This window comes from Eschscholzia californica, unplaced genomic scaffold (genome assembly GCF_041429995.1).
Source record: "Eschscholzia californica isolate CP2 unplaced genomic scaffold, dmEscCali1.0.p SCAF_6, whole genome shotgun sequence".
NCBI lineage: Eukaryota > Viridiplantae > Streptophyta > Magnoliopsida > Ranunculales > Papaveraceae > Eschscholzia > Eschscholzia californica.
In genome coordinates, this window is record NW_028238483.1 from 37,177,671 (window position 1) to 37,192,872 (window position 15,202).

Sequence of the window (15,202 nt, forward strand, 5' to 3'; positions counted from 1 at the left end):
TAGTTATTTGTTGCTTTTCATCAAAAGTCATTAACTTGACCATCAAAGTCTTTCGCGGCTGCACCACCCATGTGTTCCAAGGCTTCATTGTTTCGGTTTGCTCGTCTTCTTTTGCAGGTTTCGCTCAAGTATGTTGTCAATGCCCATCAAACAAGAGCGAACTTCTTGCGCATCGAATCTTTGGCAACCTCGCGTCATTCGACCTTCCAACCTTTCAGCTGTCAACCCCAGACAATCAACATGTCATAATTTCTCAAGGCAACCATTTTCTCCGTCTGCATTAAATCGACCTGATGGTGCAGGATCATATTTTTTTATCTTTCATGTTGTTACACAAAGAGAGTCGATTAACATCTTTTTAGATGTGATATAATTGTACACGACAGTGATTAAATTTTCTCACTAGACTCCTAATTTCTTAGCAATCACATATGTCAGTAAAAAATCTCACGATAATAATGACACAACTCATAATCATATAGATTGACAATTTTTTGTTGATTCACTTAATCACTAACTTCAATGAAAATCCAAATGGGAAAACTCAAAATTTGAGAAGGCGCCAGGCGCCTTAACCAATGGAGTCAAAATAACAAGTAAGCGAATTCTGAAACACTTGAAACGCGCGGGAAAACTTTTAAAACACAACATTTTCATGATTTCGTCTCTCTCTAAAAAGGGTTCTAAGAACCTCCATTTCTCTACCCATCCCTCTCTCTCTCTCTTCTCAGGCTTCTATTGTCTCCACCCCTTTCCCTCTAAAACCCTAATCTTCAATGAAGAGAGGTGCAGTTCAGATTCTTCACCCTGCTGCTTCTAAGAAGCGTGTTGTTCTGGGTGATCTACCCAGTCTCACAAATGTCATTTTCAACTCCAAATCAGATCTCGGAAAGGACCAGAAACCAAATAGCAGATTGAATATAAATGAGAAGAAAATAGTTGAAGCTGAAGCTAATTCAGATGATCCTCAGATTTGTGCTGCTTATGCATCTGATATCTATGCATATCTTCATTCCATGGAGGTATACTTGCTTGAAAATCTACATTATGGGTTTTGTTTCATGTCTGATTTCGAATCTGGGTTCTCATTTAATCGTTCTGATTTTAGGTTTTAGCTAAAGTCTAGTAAATGGTTTTTATATCTAAATTTTAGGGTTCTTATCTGATTTCTAATTTGGGTTTTTTTTTGTATTCAGATTCAGAACAAGAGAAGACCCATTCCTAACTACATAGAGAAAATACAGAAGGAAGTGACAATCAATATGAGAGGAATTTTGGTTGATTGGTTGGTTGAAGTTGGAGAAGAATACAAGGTTTCTTCAGATACTCTTTATCTCACTATCTCTTACATTGATAGATTTCTCTCCTTAAATGTGGTTAATAGACAAAAACTTCAGTTACTCGGCGTTTCTTCGATGTGGATTGCATCTAAGTACGAAGAAATTAGTCCTCCTGACATTGAAGATTTCTGTTATATAACCGATAATACTTACTCTAAGCAAGAAATGGTGAAAATGGAAAGAGAAGTTCTCCAAACTTTGAAGTTTGAGATGGGTAACCCGACAACCAAGACATTTCTAAGGAGATTCACCATGGTTGCACAAGAAAATTTGCAAACCCCTAACTCAGAATTGGAGTTCTTGAGTTGTTATCTTGGAGAGCTAAGTCTACTAGATTATGATTGTATTCGATTTTTACCATCTATGGTTGCTGCCTCGGTTATATTTCTTTCGAAATTCACTATTCAACCAAAGACCCATCCTTGGAGTTCAGATCTTGAGAAATGTTCAGGCTATAAATCATCGGATTTAAAGGATTGTGTTCTAACCATTCATGAGATTCAATTGAGTAAGAAAATGGGTTCTTTGGTAGCGGTGCGAGATAAATATAAACAAAGAAGGTTCAAATGTGTTTCGACATTGAGATCTCCTTCTGAAATCCCAATAGCTTACTTTGAAGATGTTCAATTATGAGTTTTTGTATTGATTTCTGTAATTGATTATTGATGTACTAATTCTAATGGATTAGTAGATAACTGTTTCATTCTTTCATGTTGTAAAAACAGGAGTCTCAAATAGCTTCCTATTGAAAAGTAGTCACCTTTCACTTACAAGTTTTCTCTAAAGTAGAACTGAGGCTCAATAGAATTCAGTAAGAGGCTATTTGTCATAGATGGATTTTCAAGTGATCCTTCTTGGGTGCTTGGCTCTGGGGCCAAGTTTCAAACCCTGGTGGCTGGTGCCAAGGCCCTTGAGGTATCAAAACAATTGAAAAAATCCTTTTTATTCAAGGGTTCGCGGGAAAGTTTGATAAAACTTCCCATCAATGTGATATTAGAAAAGGAAATGAAAAATTCATTATGGTGTTTTTTCGCAACACAAAAAGAAGTGATGTTCATGTTTTTTGTTTATGGTGACGCAATTTATTTTATATCTAGTTCTGCAGTTCTGCTACACCATCACCAACACAAAAAAAAAAAAAAAACTTGCACTATAGTTTTACCACCACCACCGCGTCTCCACCAACATGGCAACGCACACACCACAACACTTCAACGACATCTCAACCACCACAGCAATACTTCCACAACCACGAGCTTACCTCCACAACCACCATACCTCTCCGGCTCTCCCACCACTATTGTGGCTCCATCACTGTGATCATCATACCTCCACACCTCTGTTACCATATCATATTTCCAAGGCTCTAACACCACTACCACTTCTACCCCGACCACCCTTACCACCAACTACTACCACTTCCATGACAAATGAAACAGAAAAGCGAATTACGTTACCACATTAACTTTTTAACTTAGTTTATTTATAAGCAACTCTTTGGCCAAATATTCTTTTGATAATTTGTTCATTTTTTTAAGCAAAAGTACTTATACTACAAGCAAAAAAAAATCTACTTTTGGTTGCCAAACGACACCTAACCCCTTATTCTCAACATTTACTATAATTCTGAGTTTCAAAAGAGCCAGAGTGGATAGTAATTGATCGAGCCAAATTACATCACAGTCAACTTGTCTTGCTAATTCCGGAGTTGTAAATTCAAACATCTAAAAAGTTAAATCATTTCCAATACAAAAGAAAATTACAGTCATCTGTCAAAATATAGCAACGACCTACTGGCACGGCCGTAGCTGTGAATAACCATACCATTGTTGTAGCAGATATGGCTTCTCCTTAGGAGGTTCTATGCCAAGGCAAAAACAGCGTGAATTTGATTATGAAAATACTGTCTAAGCAGAAACAGGGCCTGCCACACCGGCACGAATTCTTAATGCTTCTGTTCTCTTGCTTCTCTCCATAACTTCCACCAGCCAGTCTATGCCATCTTTAACTCCCATCCTGCAAATTTGAATTCCCATATTGTTCAGCCAACAAGTGTTTTTTCATTTAGTAAGTAAAGTTTTTGCTACTTAGGATCAAATAGTTAGTGGCCTTGATTGTGAATAACTACGTCAAGTATCTTCGTACTTTTCATTTTTCCTGTAAATCATACTTTGTCATGTTCGAGGGTAGAAATCTGAAGAAGTTCCCCTTTGCTAAGTCATGTAGAAGTCCACGGGACTTGGGCTTGTCGCGGATGCTACTACTAAAGATTTCCGGATTAGAAATTACATATCACACTTCTGTCGTAGTTCATATTGTCACAGTTTAATGATTTTAAGTACAAAATTTTGCATTTATTGAATGGGTCTACCAGATTATCAGTTTTATAAAAAAGATGGTTAATTCAACCTTTATTTTGATAGTTAGAAGCTGATTTGCAATAAAGATCATGTTTGGCTTTGACAGACCAGAAAGAACAAGGTATTTGAAGGTTATGTAGTTACCCTTCATATGCAGAAACAGCCTCAAACATGTATCTCCTTTCGTGCAACTCTTTTAGATCTAAATATCTAGCTAATTCATCAGCAGAAACAGCACCACCAAGATCCTGCCATCAGATATAAATTAAACGAGGGTGGTCCTATAATACTATGTGACATGTCCATACATAAAGGAGAAAAGGAAAATGTCTTCTCACAGATAACCAAATCAAAGTAATCGAAATAATAACACTTAGTGTTTCTTTGTCTACAAATATGAAACATGGACAAAGGCACATACATGACATATCTGTGTTCAACCGCACAAGGTGGTGGATGCGTGAATGAGAAAAGTACACGATGTATATACATATCTATTCTTGTGTTAGCCGTACAATATTCTTTTTAACATTTGAATCAACCATTGTTACATTATACATAAACACGTTAAGAGTGTCTAAGACAAGATTTATGGTTCTACACGGTTTGTGGGCAAGTTCACACAAGATCCAATAAAAACCTCATTATGCTCACTGAAGTAACATGAATATCTACAGGAGTATCCAAAAGTCCAGTAAGAGTATCCAAATACTGGGTGTTCGACATGGAAAAATATACTAAAAAGGTGAACAGTGTACCCATGTTAATAGGTTCAGACAAGTGGCCGCGAGACAAAGGAAGTCTCAACATACCACATATCTGTTGTAGAAAATATATAAATTAGAAAACTGGAATAATAAACATATAAACCAGACAAAATAGTAGCCACCTGCTTGTTCGCTAGTATCAAAAGTGGCGCCCCTTGCAAATCTTCATGACGAAGTAATTTTTCTGGCAATTGCAGTCAAGGAAAGTAAGATTATACCTCTGGATGTTAATATAGTGCTAACAATATAAAGCTTAAGCATTGAGCATCACTAACCCAATGCTGATTTTGATTCTTCAAAACGTGATGGGCAATTAGCATCAATTACATATATCACAGCATGTGCTTCTTCATAATACTTCTCCCAAATTGTTCGAAGTCCTGTCTGTTAGTACAAGGTTCAAATAATAAAAATTGCAACTTCATAAGCCCTCAAAGAGCAACTATTTCATCAGTATTGAGATGTTGCTTTCTCGCTAAAAGTTCGAGACTAAGATTCAGATGTCATTCCAGTTCGAATCTTGTATCCGAGTTTCTAACCCAGAAATACATATATGCATCTTACCAATTAGTAAAAAAACACTTTTTTCTTTATCGTGCAAGATTCAGTTCTACCCTTCAATTCCATAGGTAGCTCCATTATGGCAGATTTAAAAGAAAGTGAGAACGACAAGGGTGATAAGGAAATCGAAGAATTGCTTTAAGTTGCGGTGCTTGGAGAGAGAAGAGTGGCAGCTCATTTGATGATCATGAAGTAGATCTTCAGAGATAAGCCCCAGGTAACGTCTGCACCATTTCTGGGGTCTTCATAAGAAGATTATACTGTAATCAAGTCTAATACTTTATTTTAGATGAAAAGGAATTTGGAATGGCAGAAGAGCTTCTCTAGAAGACCGCACACTTGAACACTTCTGGTTTTAGGGAAGAGTTCAATTTAATCCAATTCTAATTTATTTGGATGCTCGTTCTAAATGCAGTTACCATGAGAGGCTTTTCCTATACTGGAATTTCTTCTCAATTTACAAGCAAGGTCATTCCTTGTCCATAAAGAAGAAAAAAACTAGCATGAAGGTGAGAGAAGGCAGATGGGTATTCTTACGAGATAATAACATTAGAAACTCTATAATAATGAAATGTGGTGGGTCATGCAGCAAGCAATTTTAAAGAAAAAGGTAAGCACAGGTTAATAATTTTAACGAAGTTCAGTGTCAAGCATGAAAGCTTCATAAAATTTAAAAATAAATGCATATTAGATGTGGAAATAATTTTCTTAACATCTCTATCATAATAGATGATATTTTAAAGAAGTCTCCCATTAAAATGCTTGATATATTGACGAGTTAAAAATACGTAAGATATTATGTAAGGCATTCCACAAACCTGACCACCTAGGTCCCAGAACACAAGCTTCGTGTTTGATGCTTCAACCCGACCAATGTTAAGCCCAACAGTTGGAACAATTCGATCAGGGGAGAGACCTTCAACATTTGAATATAAAGATTTCAACTTCTCAAGTAAAGTCTACAAAAAGTGAAAAAGATGTATAAAAGGATGTCAGACTTGGAAGAGAATAGTATAATTGGAGCTTTTTTAGTATGTTTGACGAAATGAACCATCTTTCAACTAAATATTCAACTAAACAACATGATCAAGAATTACAGAAGCGAAAAGTAGTGAAGTGATGGATAATGTATTACAGTTTTTCCAGCCTTGTCAATTCCAAGAATAAGAACATGGAACTCTGTCTTACTGAACATATACTCCCAAAGTCCATAAAACAGTGAAAACATCTTTTTGAGTTTCTTCTTTTCCTTTGATTTCTTCTTATTTCTACCGTTACATTCAAACTGAAAAGTCAAAAGATGCGCTTCATAACCACCAACAATCTCAAAAGTGACGAATTATCTGTTGCACATAGAAAGAACAGTGATCAAGGCCTCTTTAAGGAGAGAACATAAATGAAGCAACAAAAGTAAGAGAAGAAGCAAATATTATGAATATTTTAGCTTAAGAAGGTAACTGTAATCTATCCACTTATCAAGAATAAAACAATTAGATTAATCAATATCATAATTCACTTCACTCTAATTTGATTCATTCTAATCCGCTCCCCTCCTCTACTTTCTTACGCATCATTTATTCAAGACAAGCTAGAAAATGACAGTGGATGGGGAAGTTGTGAGAGAAACCTACAACGGCTCCAAAAACGGTCTGCCCCGTGGCAACACTGCTCCCTAGTGACCCGTGGCGTGCGAGCCACATCTGTCCCAATAAACGGGCAGCGTCGGGGCATGTCTTGGCTGACACAGCCGATGTGGGCCACTAGTGAAACCTGCCAAGCTTTCCCAAGCTTCTATAATTGACAATGTAATCGATTTTGTCATGAAGAGAAATTTCGTTAATTGTTAGAGAACTAAAGAAACTTTTTCCATACTCCTTTCATTAGTAATCGAGTCAATCGAGGCATCCTACTACAGGTAGTATTAACAGTACCTCCATCACTGGAGAAACTACTAGCTCCATTGATATATCTATTAGAATAACATTAAACAATAGAATCTCATAGTTCTCCAAATACCATTAATATAGCCCAATTTCTTCATTACCCATGAAACTTTATACAACCCAAAGTTGAAAATTTTTCTAACTCAGGATCCAAAATTAGTAAACGAAACTTAAGCACAATTAATGCAAAACAAAAAAAAACTTAATTAGGCAAAAAAACACAGCAGTAAGCAAAATTGAGATAATAAAATGACTAAGCATGATACAGAACTGAAAATCGAGATAGAAACTAAAGCCTATGATCAGAATTACAAAAATTTATCAGAAATAAAAGTGTTGGATAAAGATCAAAACAATTATATATACATACAGAAATAAGTCAAAAAAAATCGAAGGGGATCGGATCAAATACAATTAAATTGTACGAAATAAATCGAGATTCATACCTCCAAGGTGTATATTATCTCACGAGATCGTATCGAAATTTTTGCGAGCTTTAACTAGGAAATCAAAAAAAGCCCTAAATCCAAATTTATCAGAGGAAATTGAAATAAATAACACCACTTTCTTTCTCTTCCTGGGTTTAGTTTAGCCCCAAAACATTTTATTAATACCGAAACTACCCCTAATGATCGAAAAAAAGTTGGGAATGCCCAAAATATATCAACGGTCGAGATCGTTATCTGTAAGATGTCTTGCCCTTAATAATGGCCCACACCACAGAGCGCTTGCGCGAAAGGGGTTGCTTTCGTATATCAAATTGGTGGTTTTCGCGGACCATTTCGTTCTTTCTCTCTCTCTCTCTCTCTCTCTCTAGGTATGGATGGATTAGTTCCCAATCTCTTTCACTAATTTTGATCTATCTGTTTATCTTTTTAGATTGATTGAGTTTTTGTTTATGTAGAATTTTTGTTTCATTAACTTCCCTAAGATGTAAACATCGATATTGAAATTATTAATCTTGAAATTTTTTTTGTCTAAAACTTGGGTTCATCTATTGCCTTTTGTAATATGAAATTTGGGTTTGATTTGGATATAGCATCTAGGGTTCTGATAGTTTCTAACGTATTCTAGTATTTGTTGCATTATATGAATTTATTCCCTCTTTGGGTTTTAGTCTCAATTTTCTGTATGTTCTTGCTTTGGTATTATTATTTCTCTCTTGATTAAGGAAGGATTCATGGGTTGGTTGGTGTTTAGGTTAGAGTCCTCATTTAAAAAAATTGTGGGGAAGATTGTTTTTTAGAAGACTACCCTTTAATCAATAACAAGTTGTTGAGATTCAATCCTCATGGTTTCCTTCACTTTTATGTTTGCTGCTTTTCGCTTATAAGAAATTAGTTGATTGTTTAGAGTCTATATATGGTTTTCTTTAGGATCCTTGACTTGGTTTCGGTCTTCGCTTTTCTATATCAGATGTCATGAGATTTTTTGGTATCACCTCCTTTGGTTTCAGCATTGTTTATAAATGTAAAAGTTGTTTTTTCTATTCATTTTTGTAAAGAATTTCTCACTTCATACAATAAAATTACCGTGGAAGCTTTTCGTTCTTAAACTACTTGATATAGCGAGGTCGAAAATTGGAATGGAACTAAGGAGTCCAAAATTTATGGGGTGGGATGGTGGAGTGCCCGCATTATGTTGATATATGGTGATATTACATCTCGTTCAATCAGTTATATGAATGACCAAAATATAAGATAGTGCCTTCTAGAGAAGTGGCATCGCCTATATAGGCTCTTTAGTAACTTGCTAATATACTAAAATGAATTAGAGTATTAATATTAATTGTCTTCTATTTTAGTATTTTGACAAGTTATTTGTTTGTTCTTATGATATTTGTTGTTTAGTGTTGTATGTCTCTGACTTCCCACTGACTTTTATCGTTTTCTTGTTGAATTAGGTTCATTTGTATTTGCTTGGGATATTTAGGTTTTACGGAGATCTTCAACTAATATAATGAGGTAATTCATGAAATATACTCCGAAAGTCTGTATCTTTTCATATTTCACAAGTTTTACCTGGAGCAGTCTTCAGTTTTATTATGGTAACAGCAAGAACGGATAATGGTGGTATTCTAGGAGTATGTGCTCCTGGAGCTATAAATTGTTAATTTCTATGCTATTGTAGTATCTCGGCGAACTAAATTTGTATCTTCTTTTTGGTCAGGGGTCGAGTGAGATGGAATGAGGCTAACTTGGGTGAAATCGAGGCAAATAAACCTGTAAGACAGAAAATAACAGAGCCCAAGACACCATATCACCCCATGATTGATGAGGACGGTATATTGTTTTGAAACATTTTGTTTTAAGCTATTTATGTTCGTTGAAGAGTATTTATTAAAAATTTTGATTAGTGAAATAGTAAATGTTACATCTGTAAAACTTGCAGGTTCTCTCTCTCCTATTCGAGGATTCGACGAATGCGTCGGTGATGCTATGCACGCAGAAGCTATAAGGACTGCTTTGAATGATGTTGCTTCTTCAAGCACAAACCATTCCAAACAGTCTGGAGGTTGGACGTCTTCTGAAGATGAGGCAGAAGCCATGGATCAAGATGATGAAGGTCAGAAACTTTTAACGAGAACTAAGTTAGCGACAACTTTTTATATTCTGTATTTTTAACTGATATAACACTTGTCTCAGTACTTGCCATATTGTCCTGGTTGGGGCACCATCCTGAAACGCTCCGCTCAGTTTATCATGGTACACAAGCATGTCGTGTACAAGTCGAGTTTTGCCCATTCTAACCAGCCTTAGGGTCAATCCGACGCTAAAATTCTTACCAAATTGGTAAGACCAGGTTGCCCCAACTTATTCAAGTAGTTGGGAACTTGGGATCAACAGATCCACCTGAGAAATTCAATGGCCATAAATGGATCAAGGGTAACCTGAGTCGGTCCTTGGCCTAACCATCGAGTTAGTTGTTGGTTAAAACTTTGAGTTTTGGTATTCAATTTGAACTCTTAGACGGGTGTTTCTGACTACGTGGCCTATTTGCAAATATGTCAATATACATGTGTGTGTGTGTGTGTGTCGGGGATCGACTTGGACAGATCCCCACACATCTGCGAGAAATAGGGAATTCAGGCGACTTATCCGGCTCGAAACCGTGGGGTCGGGGATCGACTTGGACAGATCCCCACACATCTGCGTAGTTTAGAACCTATCTCTGGGAGGTCAAGTGAAGCAATATTGAGTTCAGTGAAATGCACATGAGCCTAACGGTTCACATCATCAACTGTTATTCTTAAACTTTGCTGTTTAGGTTAAAATTTTCCAGTTAGATGAAAACTCAGCTTATCTGATTATAAGTAGAATAACATAAACTTAAAACAGTTTTCTCTATCATGTTCTTATTCGATTTTCTTTATCAGATCCTGAGTCAGAAAAGAGCAAACACTTCAAGGAGCACAGGAAGAAGCATTACGATGAGTTTCGGAAGGTGAAAGAACTGCAACGTAAAGGATCATTCGAAGACGAAGAAATTGAAGAAGATGACGCTGAGAAGGGGAAGCAAGGTATAAACTGTGATTCTTCATCATCACCATCATCGTTGACGGGTGGTGTCAAAGCAATAGATATCGATGAAGGTAGTAAGAGTGAAATTTGAGTAAGGTTTTACTCAGAAAACGAAGCTGAGATCAAGTAAGTCCCTGTGATAGTTACCAGAAAAACATATTGGTTATCTTTTTGGGTTATTTAACAGTTAATGACTTGATGTAAAAACATATCGATTTATATTTTCGGACAGAATGGAAAAAAAATGTGTGCTTGTTTTACCATTTTCAGAACGACTTTATGTTTACTCGATCATAAGTAAAAATTTCATCACTTTCACTATTTCATTAAGTGACCCTAAAATCATCTCTAACCTCTTTGAGCATATATTGGATGGAGATCTATATCATCATTGTAAAAGCTTGTTCTTGTGTTGTAGTTATATTCATTTCTAACCAAGGATGATTCTTGTAGACCAATTCCATATGTAATCTCATTTGTAAACTTCCTTCAAAGCTTGTTTCGGTGAACAGATGCTTACCACTTAAAAGTATGCTTGCTTGTTTCGGTGAACAAACAGATGCATGAGTAGATTTGAAAATTTGTGTAGCTAAGTGCTATACATAATAAAATGCCAATGACTCTTTGAGTACAACAAGCAGTCAGTTTGAAGTTATCAACGCTTTAGTTTCTTTTTCTACAAAACAAAAAATTTACTCATGCATCCTCGTTTTATCTATTATGTAGGTTGATCTGTTTTTGGCTTCTTTTTCTTTTGCTTGTTCTATTCATCTCTTGATTGGTGCAACGCATTTATTTGCCAAGAAATATTTATGGTATTTGATGGTAGGGAATTAAATTAAGAGCCGAAAAAAGTGTTCCAATTTGTTGGTAGAATTGTACGAATAGGCCCTCTAACCAATATTCATCAGCAAGGTTTCGTGGTGTAGTTGGTTATCACGTCAGTCTAACACACTGAAGGTCTCCGGTTCGAACCCGGGCGAAGCCATTCTTAATTTTTTCTCTACTTTTTTCAAGATTTATGGACCTGTACATTATCAAAATCAAGTGTAAAAGTTTGTAGGCGCTCTCCGGTGAATCAGTTTTGGTTAACCCCATCATTTTGAATGCATACCAAAATCTCCATTATAAAATATAATCAAGAAAAACATAAAAATTCGGAACTGGGGAAGGTGCCTTATCAAAGTTATGTACTTTAGAGTCTGAGCTTTTATGTATGCAAATCAATCAACATTACATTTAATAGTCATTTAGTGATCAAAATATGTAAAACTCTAAAGAAATGCAAGTTTGGAACTTAGAACCATTAATAGGAGACTCTGAAATTTTCCAAATTATATTTGACTAATTTCTAACAAATTTTTTCTCTCCACTTAAAATGTCCACCTCACTATATAGTGCCATGTGTGGACTGTGGACCTCTTCAACTTTTCTCACTTTGAGGAAAACAATACTCTCATCTTATAGATACAATTTTTTTTTTTTTTTTTTTTTTAAAGTACAATTTCTTCTTTTTAAGAAAGAAAATTTTATAGATACAAGATTGGACACACCCTATATTAGAGGAGTTACACATACAAAAAATGAGTGAAAAACCCAAAAATCTAGACCCTAATAAGAAAAAAACCCACTCAAAAATAATAATGTCAAAAAAACCCATTTTTTAAACATTTTTCAAAATGTTCACAACATATGTAATTATGTTGTTAACAAGACAACATATTTTTTTCATAATTCCATTTTTACCCTTATATGTTGACAACATATATCATTGTGTTGTTATAAAATGTTGACAATATCTATAATAATGTCCCGACTTATTATAAAATGTTGGCGTCATATATAATTATGTTCTTAACAACATATATAATGTATTAGTCAAAATATTATTTGTTCGTTAACGGATTTGTTAAATACAAAGGATAATATGCATAACATTTTAATTTTTGTAAAGGACAAATAAAAAATGCTTTAGTCTTTATATTTATGTCGAAAGCAAAACAGAAAATGCGAAAACCATTTATTTTTTCACAAGACAAATCGAAAAATGTTGTAGCCAAAATGTTTGTGTTTGTTTGTCTATGTAAAATACAAAAGAAAAAAATGCGAAATATTTTGGCAAAACAATGTCTAAGCAAAAACGAATTTGTTCAAAAATTTACAAATTGTTGAGACAAACTAAGATTTGTTCAGAAATTTACAAAATTGTCGAGAGCAAACCAAGAATTGTTCAGAAATGTTCAGAACGCTGATTTGGGCGGAAAATTTCATTTTGGAGGGTAAAATTGTATTTTTACGTACTGGGTTTTTTCCTCATTATTATTTAGTATTGGGCCTGATTCTCTTTAACTTCTCCATTTTGGAGGGTAAAATCTTATAGAAACGCTCGAACCTTCACCCCTTCTTCTCTTTCTTTCCTTGTCTTCTTCTTCTTCTTCTTCTTCTTCTTCTTGTTTCTCTAATAAAACACTTGTCTGTTTTTGGTGGGGGCCATATAAAGTTATTCAATTTACTTTCCTTTATCTTCCTTACAAACACATGTTAAAACTTCTAGAAACAACAAGAAGATTCCTTATCTACCAAAACTTCACTATTTCTCTCTCTACTCTTTTTCTCTCTCTAATCTTCCAAAACCTAAAATGTTTCAATTTCTAAACAATTGAAGAAAAATTTTAGGGTTTTGTAGGTATTGAAACTATGGCGTTACCGTCGGTGGAACAAACCAGCGAATCAGGAGTTGAATCACAGAGATCTCTTCATCTGACTCCATTTCTTACTAAAACTTATCAATTAGTTGACGATCCATCGATCAACGACATCATTTCTTGGAATGAAGATGGTTCAACCTTCATCGTTTGGAAACCAACAGAATTTTGCAGAGATCTTCTTCCGAGGTTTTTCAAACATAATAACTTCTCAAGCTTCGTTAGACAACTCAATACTTACGTAAGTTTCTAACCTTTCTTTCTTCTTTCAATTTTTAGTTTCTTCAAATCTAGGGTTTCAATTTTGGTTTTTTTTATTTTTTTTAGGGTTTTAGAAAGATTATGCCGGATAGATGGGAATTTCAAAACAATAGTTTCAGAAGAGGAGAAAAAAGACTCCTTTCTGATATTAATCGCCGGAAAATATCAACACTTCATGTTTCTTCATCATCAGTACCAACAAATCGGGTTGGATCTCCGACAAATTCTATTGATGAACCAGTTTTATCTTCGAATTCTTCGCCTTCAATTTTACCAGTAACAACAACAACAAATCGAATTAATAGTACCAGTAGTAATGACTTAGTTGAAGAAAACCAAAGGTTGAGGAAAGAGAATCAGAATCTGACAGCTGAATTGAATCAGATAAAGAATCTCTGTAATGGTATAATAGTTTTGATGAATAATTATGGTAATGAGAAGAAGGAAAAGGGTGGTTTTCCGGTGGATAAACCAGTTGAAATGTTACCACCAAAGGGGTTTTCCGATGGGTCTGTGAATCAAAATCGGATAATTAAAGAAGAAGAAGAAGAAGAAGAAGAAGATGAGAATTCAAATCCTCTGCGTTTATTTGGTGTTCCAATTGGGTCTAAACGGATGAGAACACAAGATAGTTAAAATCTGATTTCTGAACCAGAGAGTTTGAAGAAGACTCACGTGATGAATCCGAGGTAGTCACGTGAGCAGTTCATGCATGGTTGAATAATTTATGTATATAAATTAGTGTTTGTGTGTGTATATATATATTATGGAGGTGGACAATCTTTGTTAATTTAATGGGTTATTTCCCGCCTGGCCCTCTACTTTGTGACCAGCTTCTTTTACGCCCCTTTTTTTTCGTAAATTCAAATATGACCCCTTATTTTCAAGTAAATGTCATTACTACCCTTCCTAATTCTAAATTTAAAACCTCAACCTCATCTCACCTTACACCTCACCCTTCCCTCTCTCTCCAACTCACCTCTCTCTCTCCAACTCACCCTTTCATCTCCGGTGAGGTGGCCGGTCGGAAAATTTTCCGGCCGGCCACCTTCAAAAATTTAAAAAAAAAAAAAATCTCTCTCCTCTCTCTCTCTAATTTTTTTTTTTTTTTTAATCTCTCCCCTCTCTCTCTCTCTAAAACTCCGGCGAAGGGGTTTCCCTTCGCCGGAGGATCTGTTCACGAACAGATCATTTTTTTTTTTTTTGAATTTTGAAGGTGGCCGGTCGAAAAATTTTCTGGCCGGCCACCTCACCGGAGAAGAAAGGGTGAGTTGGAGAGAAAGAGAGAGAGGTGAGTTGGAGAGAGAGAGAGAGGTGAATTGGAGAGAGAGAGAAGGGTGAGGTGTAGGGTGAGTGAGATGAGGTGGAGGGAGAGAGGGGTGAGGTAGAAATAATTTTGTTTTAATGTTTTAAATTTAGAATTAGGAAGGGTAGTAATGACATTTACCTGAAAATAGGGGGTCATATTTGAATTTACGAAAAAAAGGGGGCCATAAAGGAAGCTGGTCACAAAGTAGGGGGCCATATAGGAGTTAACTCTTAATTTAATCTAGAGAACATCTTGTTTTGAATTATCTTTTTTGTTAAAAGATCTTGTTTTGAACTTGATGTGACAAATTTGTTTATTTAAACTTAATAACCATATCGGATAAGATTACCCGTCCTAAAGTAGTGATAGAGCAACGAAAATCTTAAACAGAGTTGCGAGAGAAACCTAAATCAATGACCTAAATTTCTTCTTAAT

General features: G+C 35.4%; 4 protein-coding genes and 1 non-coding gene across 7 annotated transcripts; 4 read left to right on the forward strand and 1 right to left on the reverse strand.

The window, feature by feature from the left end:
• The first annotated feature begins 532 nt into the window (after positions 1-532).
• LOC147534377 (putative cyclin-A3-1) lies at positions 533-2,092 on the forward strand. Its single transcript, XM_086646670.1, has 2 exons — positions 533-1,022; positions 1,197-2,092. Exons 1-2 carry the CDS (start codon positions 777-779, stop codon positions 1,971-1,973), a joined length of 1,023 nt encoding a protein of 340 aa, XP_086502796.1. The 5' UTR covers positions 533-776; the 3' UTR covers positions 1,974-2,092.
• An 822-nt stretch (positions 2,093-2,914) lies between these two features.
• On the reverse strand, positions 2,915-7,533 carry GB1 (GTP-binding protein 1). The gene is made up of 7 exons (XM_086646671.1): positions 7,418-7,533; positions 6,164-6,371; positions 5,847-5,987; positions 4,743-4,851; positions 4,590-4,651; positions 3,845-3,948; positions 2,915-3,356 (listed from the first exon to the last, which is right to left on the reverse strand). The coding sequence occupies exons 2-7, from the start codon at positions 6,254-6,256 to the stop codon at positions 3,248-3,250; spliced, it is 618 nt and encodes a 205-aa protein (XP_086502797.1). The 5' UTR covers positions 6,257-6,371; positions 7,418-7,533; the 3' UTR covers positions 2,915-3,247.
• Positions 7,534-7,639: 106 nt separating this feature from the next.
• On the forward strand, positions 7,640-10,818 carry LOC147534379 (protein phosphatase inhibitor 2-like). Of its 2 annotated transcripts, none has more exons than XM_086646672.1 (5): positions 7,640-7,788; positions 8,875-8,935; positions 9,141-9,253; positions 9,363-9,536; positions 10,348-10,818. In XM_086646672.1, exons 2-5 carry the CDS (start codon positions 8,931-8,933, stop codon positions 10,581-10,583), a joined length of 528 nt encoding a protein of 175 aa, XP_086502798.1. In that variant the 5' UTR covers positions 7,640-7,788; positions 8,875-8,930; the 3' UTR covers positions 10,584-10,818. The 2 variants fall into 2 exon arrangements, with proteins under 2 accessions (XP_086502798.1, XP_086502799.1); XM_086646673.1 differs by lacking the exon at positions 7,640-7,788 and adding an exon at positions 7,863-7,904.
• A 588-nt stretch (positions 10,819-11,406) lies between these two features.
• Positions 11,407-11,480, forward strand: TRNAV-AAC (transfer RNA valine (anticodon AAC)). The gene has a single exon. It is a non-coding gene; the product is annotated as a tRNA-Val (tRNA).
• A 1,564-nt stretch (positions 11,481-13,044) lies between these two features.
• On the forward strand, positions 13,045-15,032 carry LOC147534381 (heat stress transcription factor B-2b-like). 2 transcript variants are annotated; one of them, XM_086648617.1, is made up of 3 exons: positions 13,045-13,438; positions 13,525-14,256; positions 15,012-15,032. In XM_086648617.1, the coding sequence occupies exons 1-2, from the start codon at positions 13,190-13,192 to the stop codon at positions 14,092-14,094; spliced, it is 819 nt and encodes a 272-aa protein (XP_086504743.1). In that variant the 5' UTR covers positions 13,045-13,189; the 3' UTR covers positions 14,095-14,256; positions 15,012-15,032. The 2 variants fall into 2 exon arrangements, with proteins under 2 accessions (XP_086504743.1, XP_086504744.1); XM_086648618.1 differs by having other exon boundaries at positions 13,525-14,243; positions 14,991-15,032.
• The last annotated feature ends 170 nt before the right edge of the window (positions 15,033-15,202 follow it).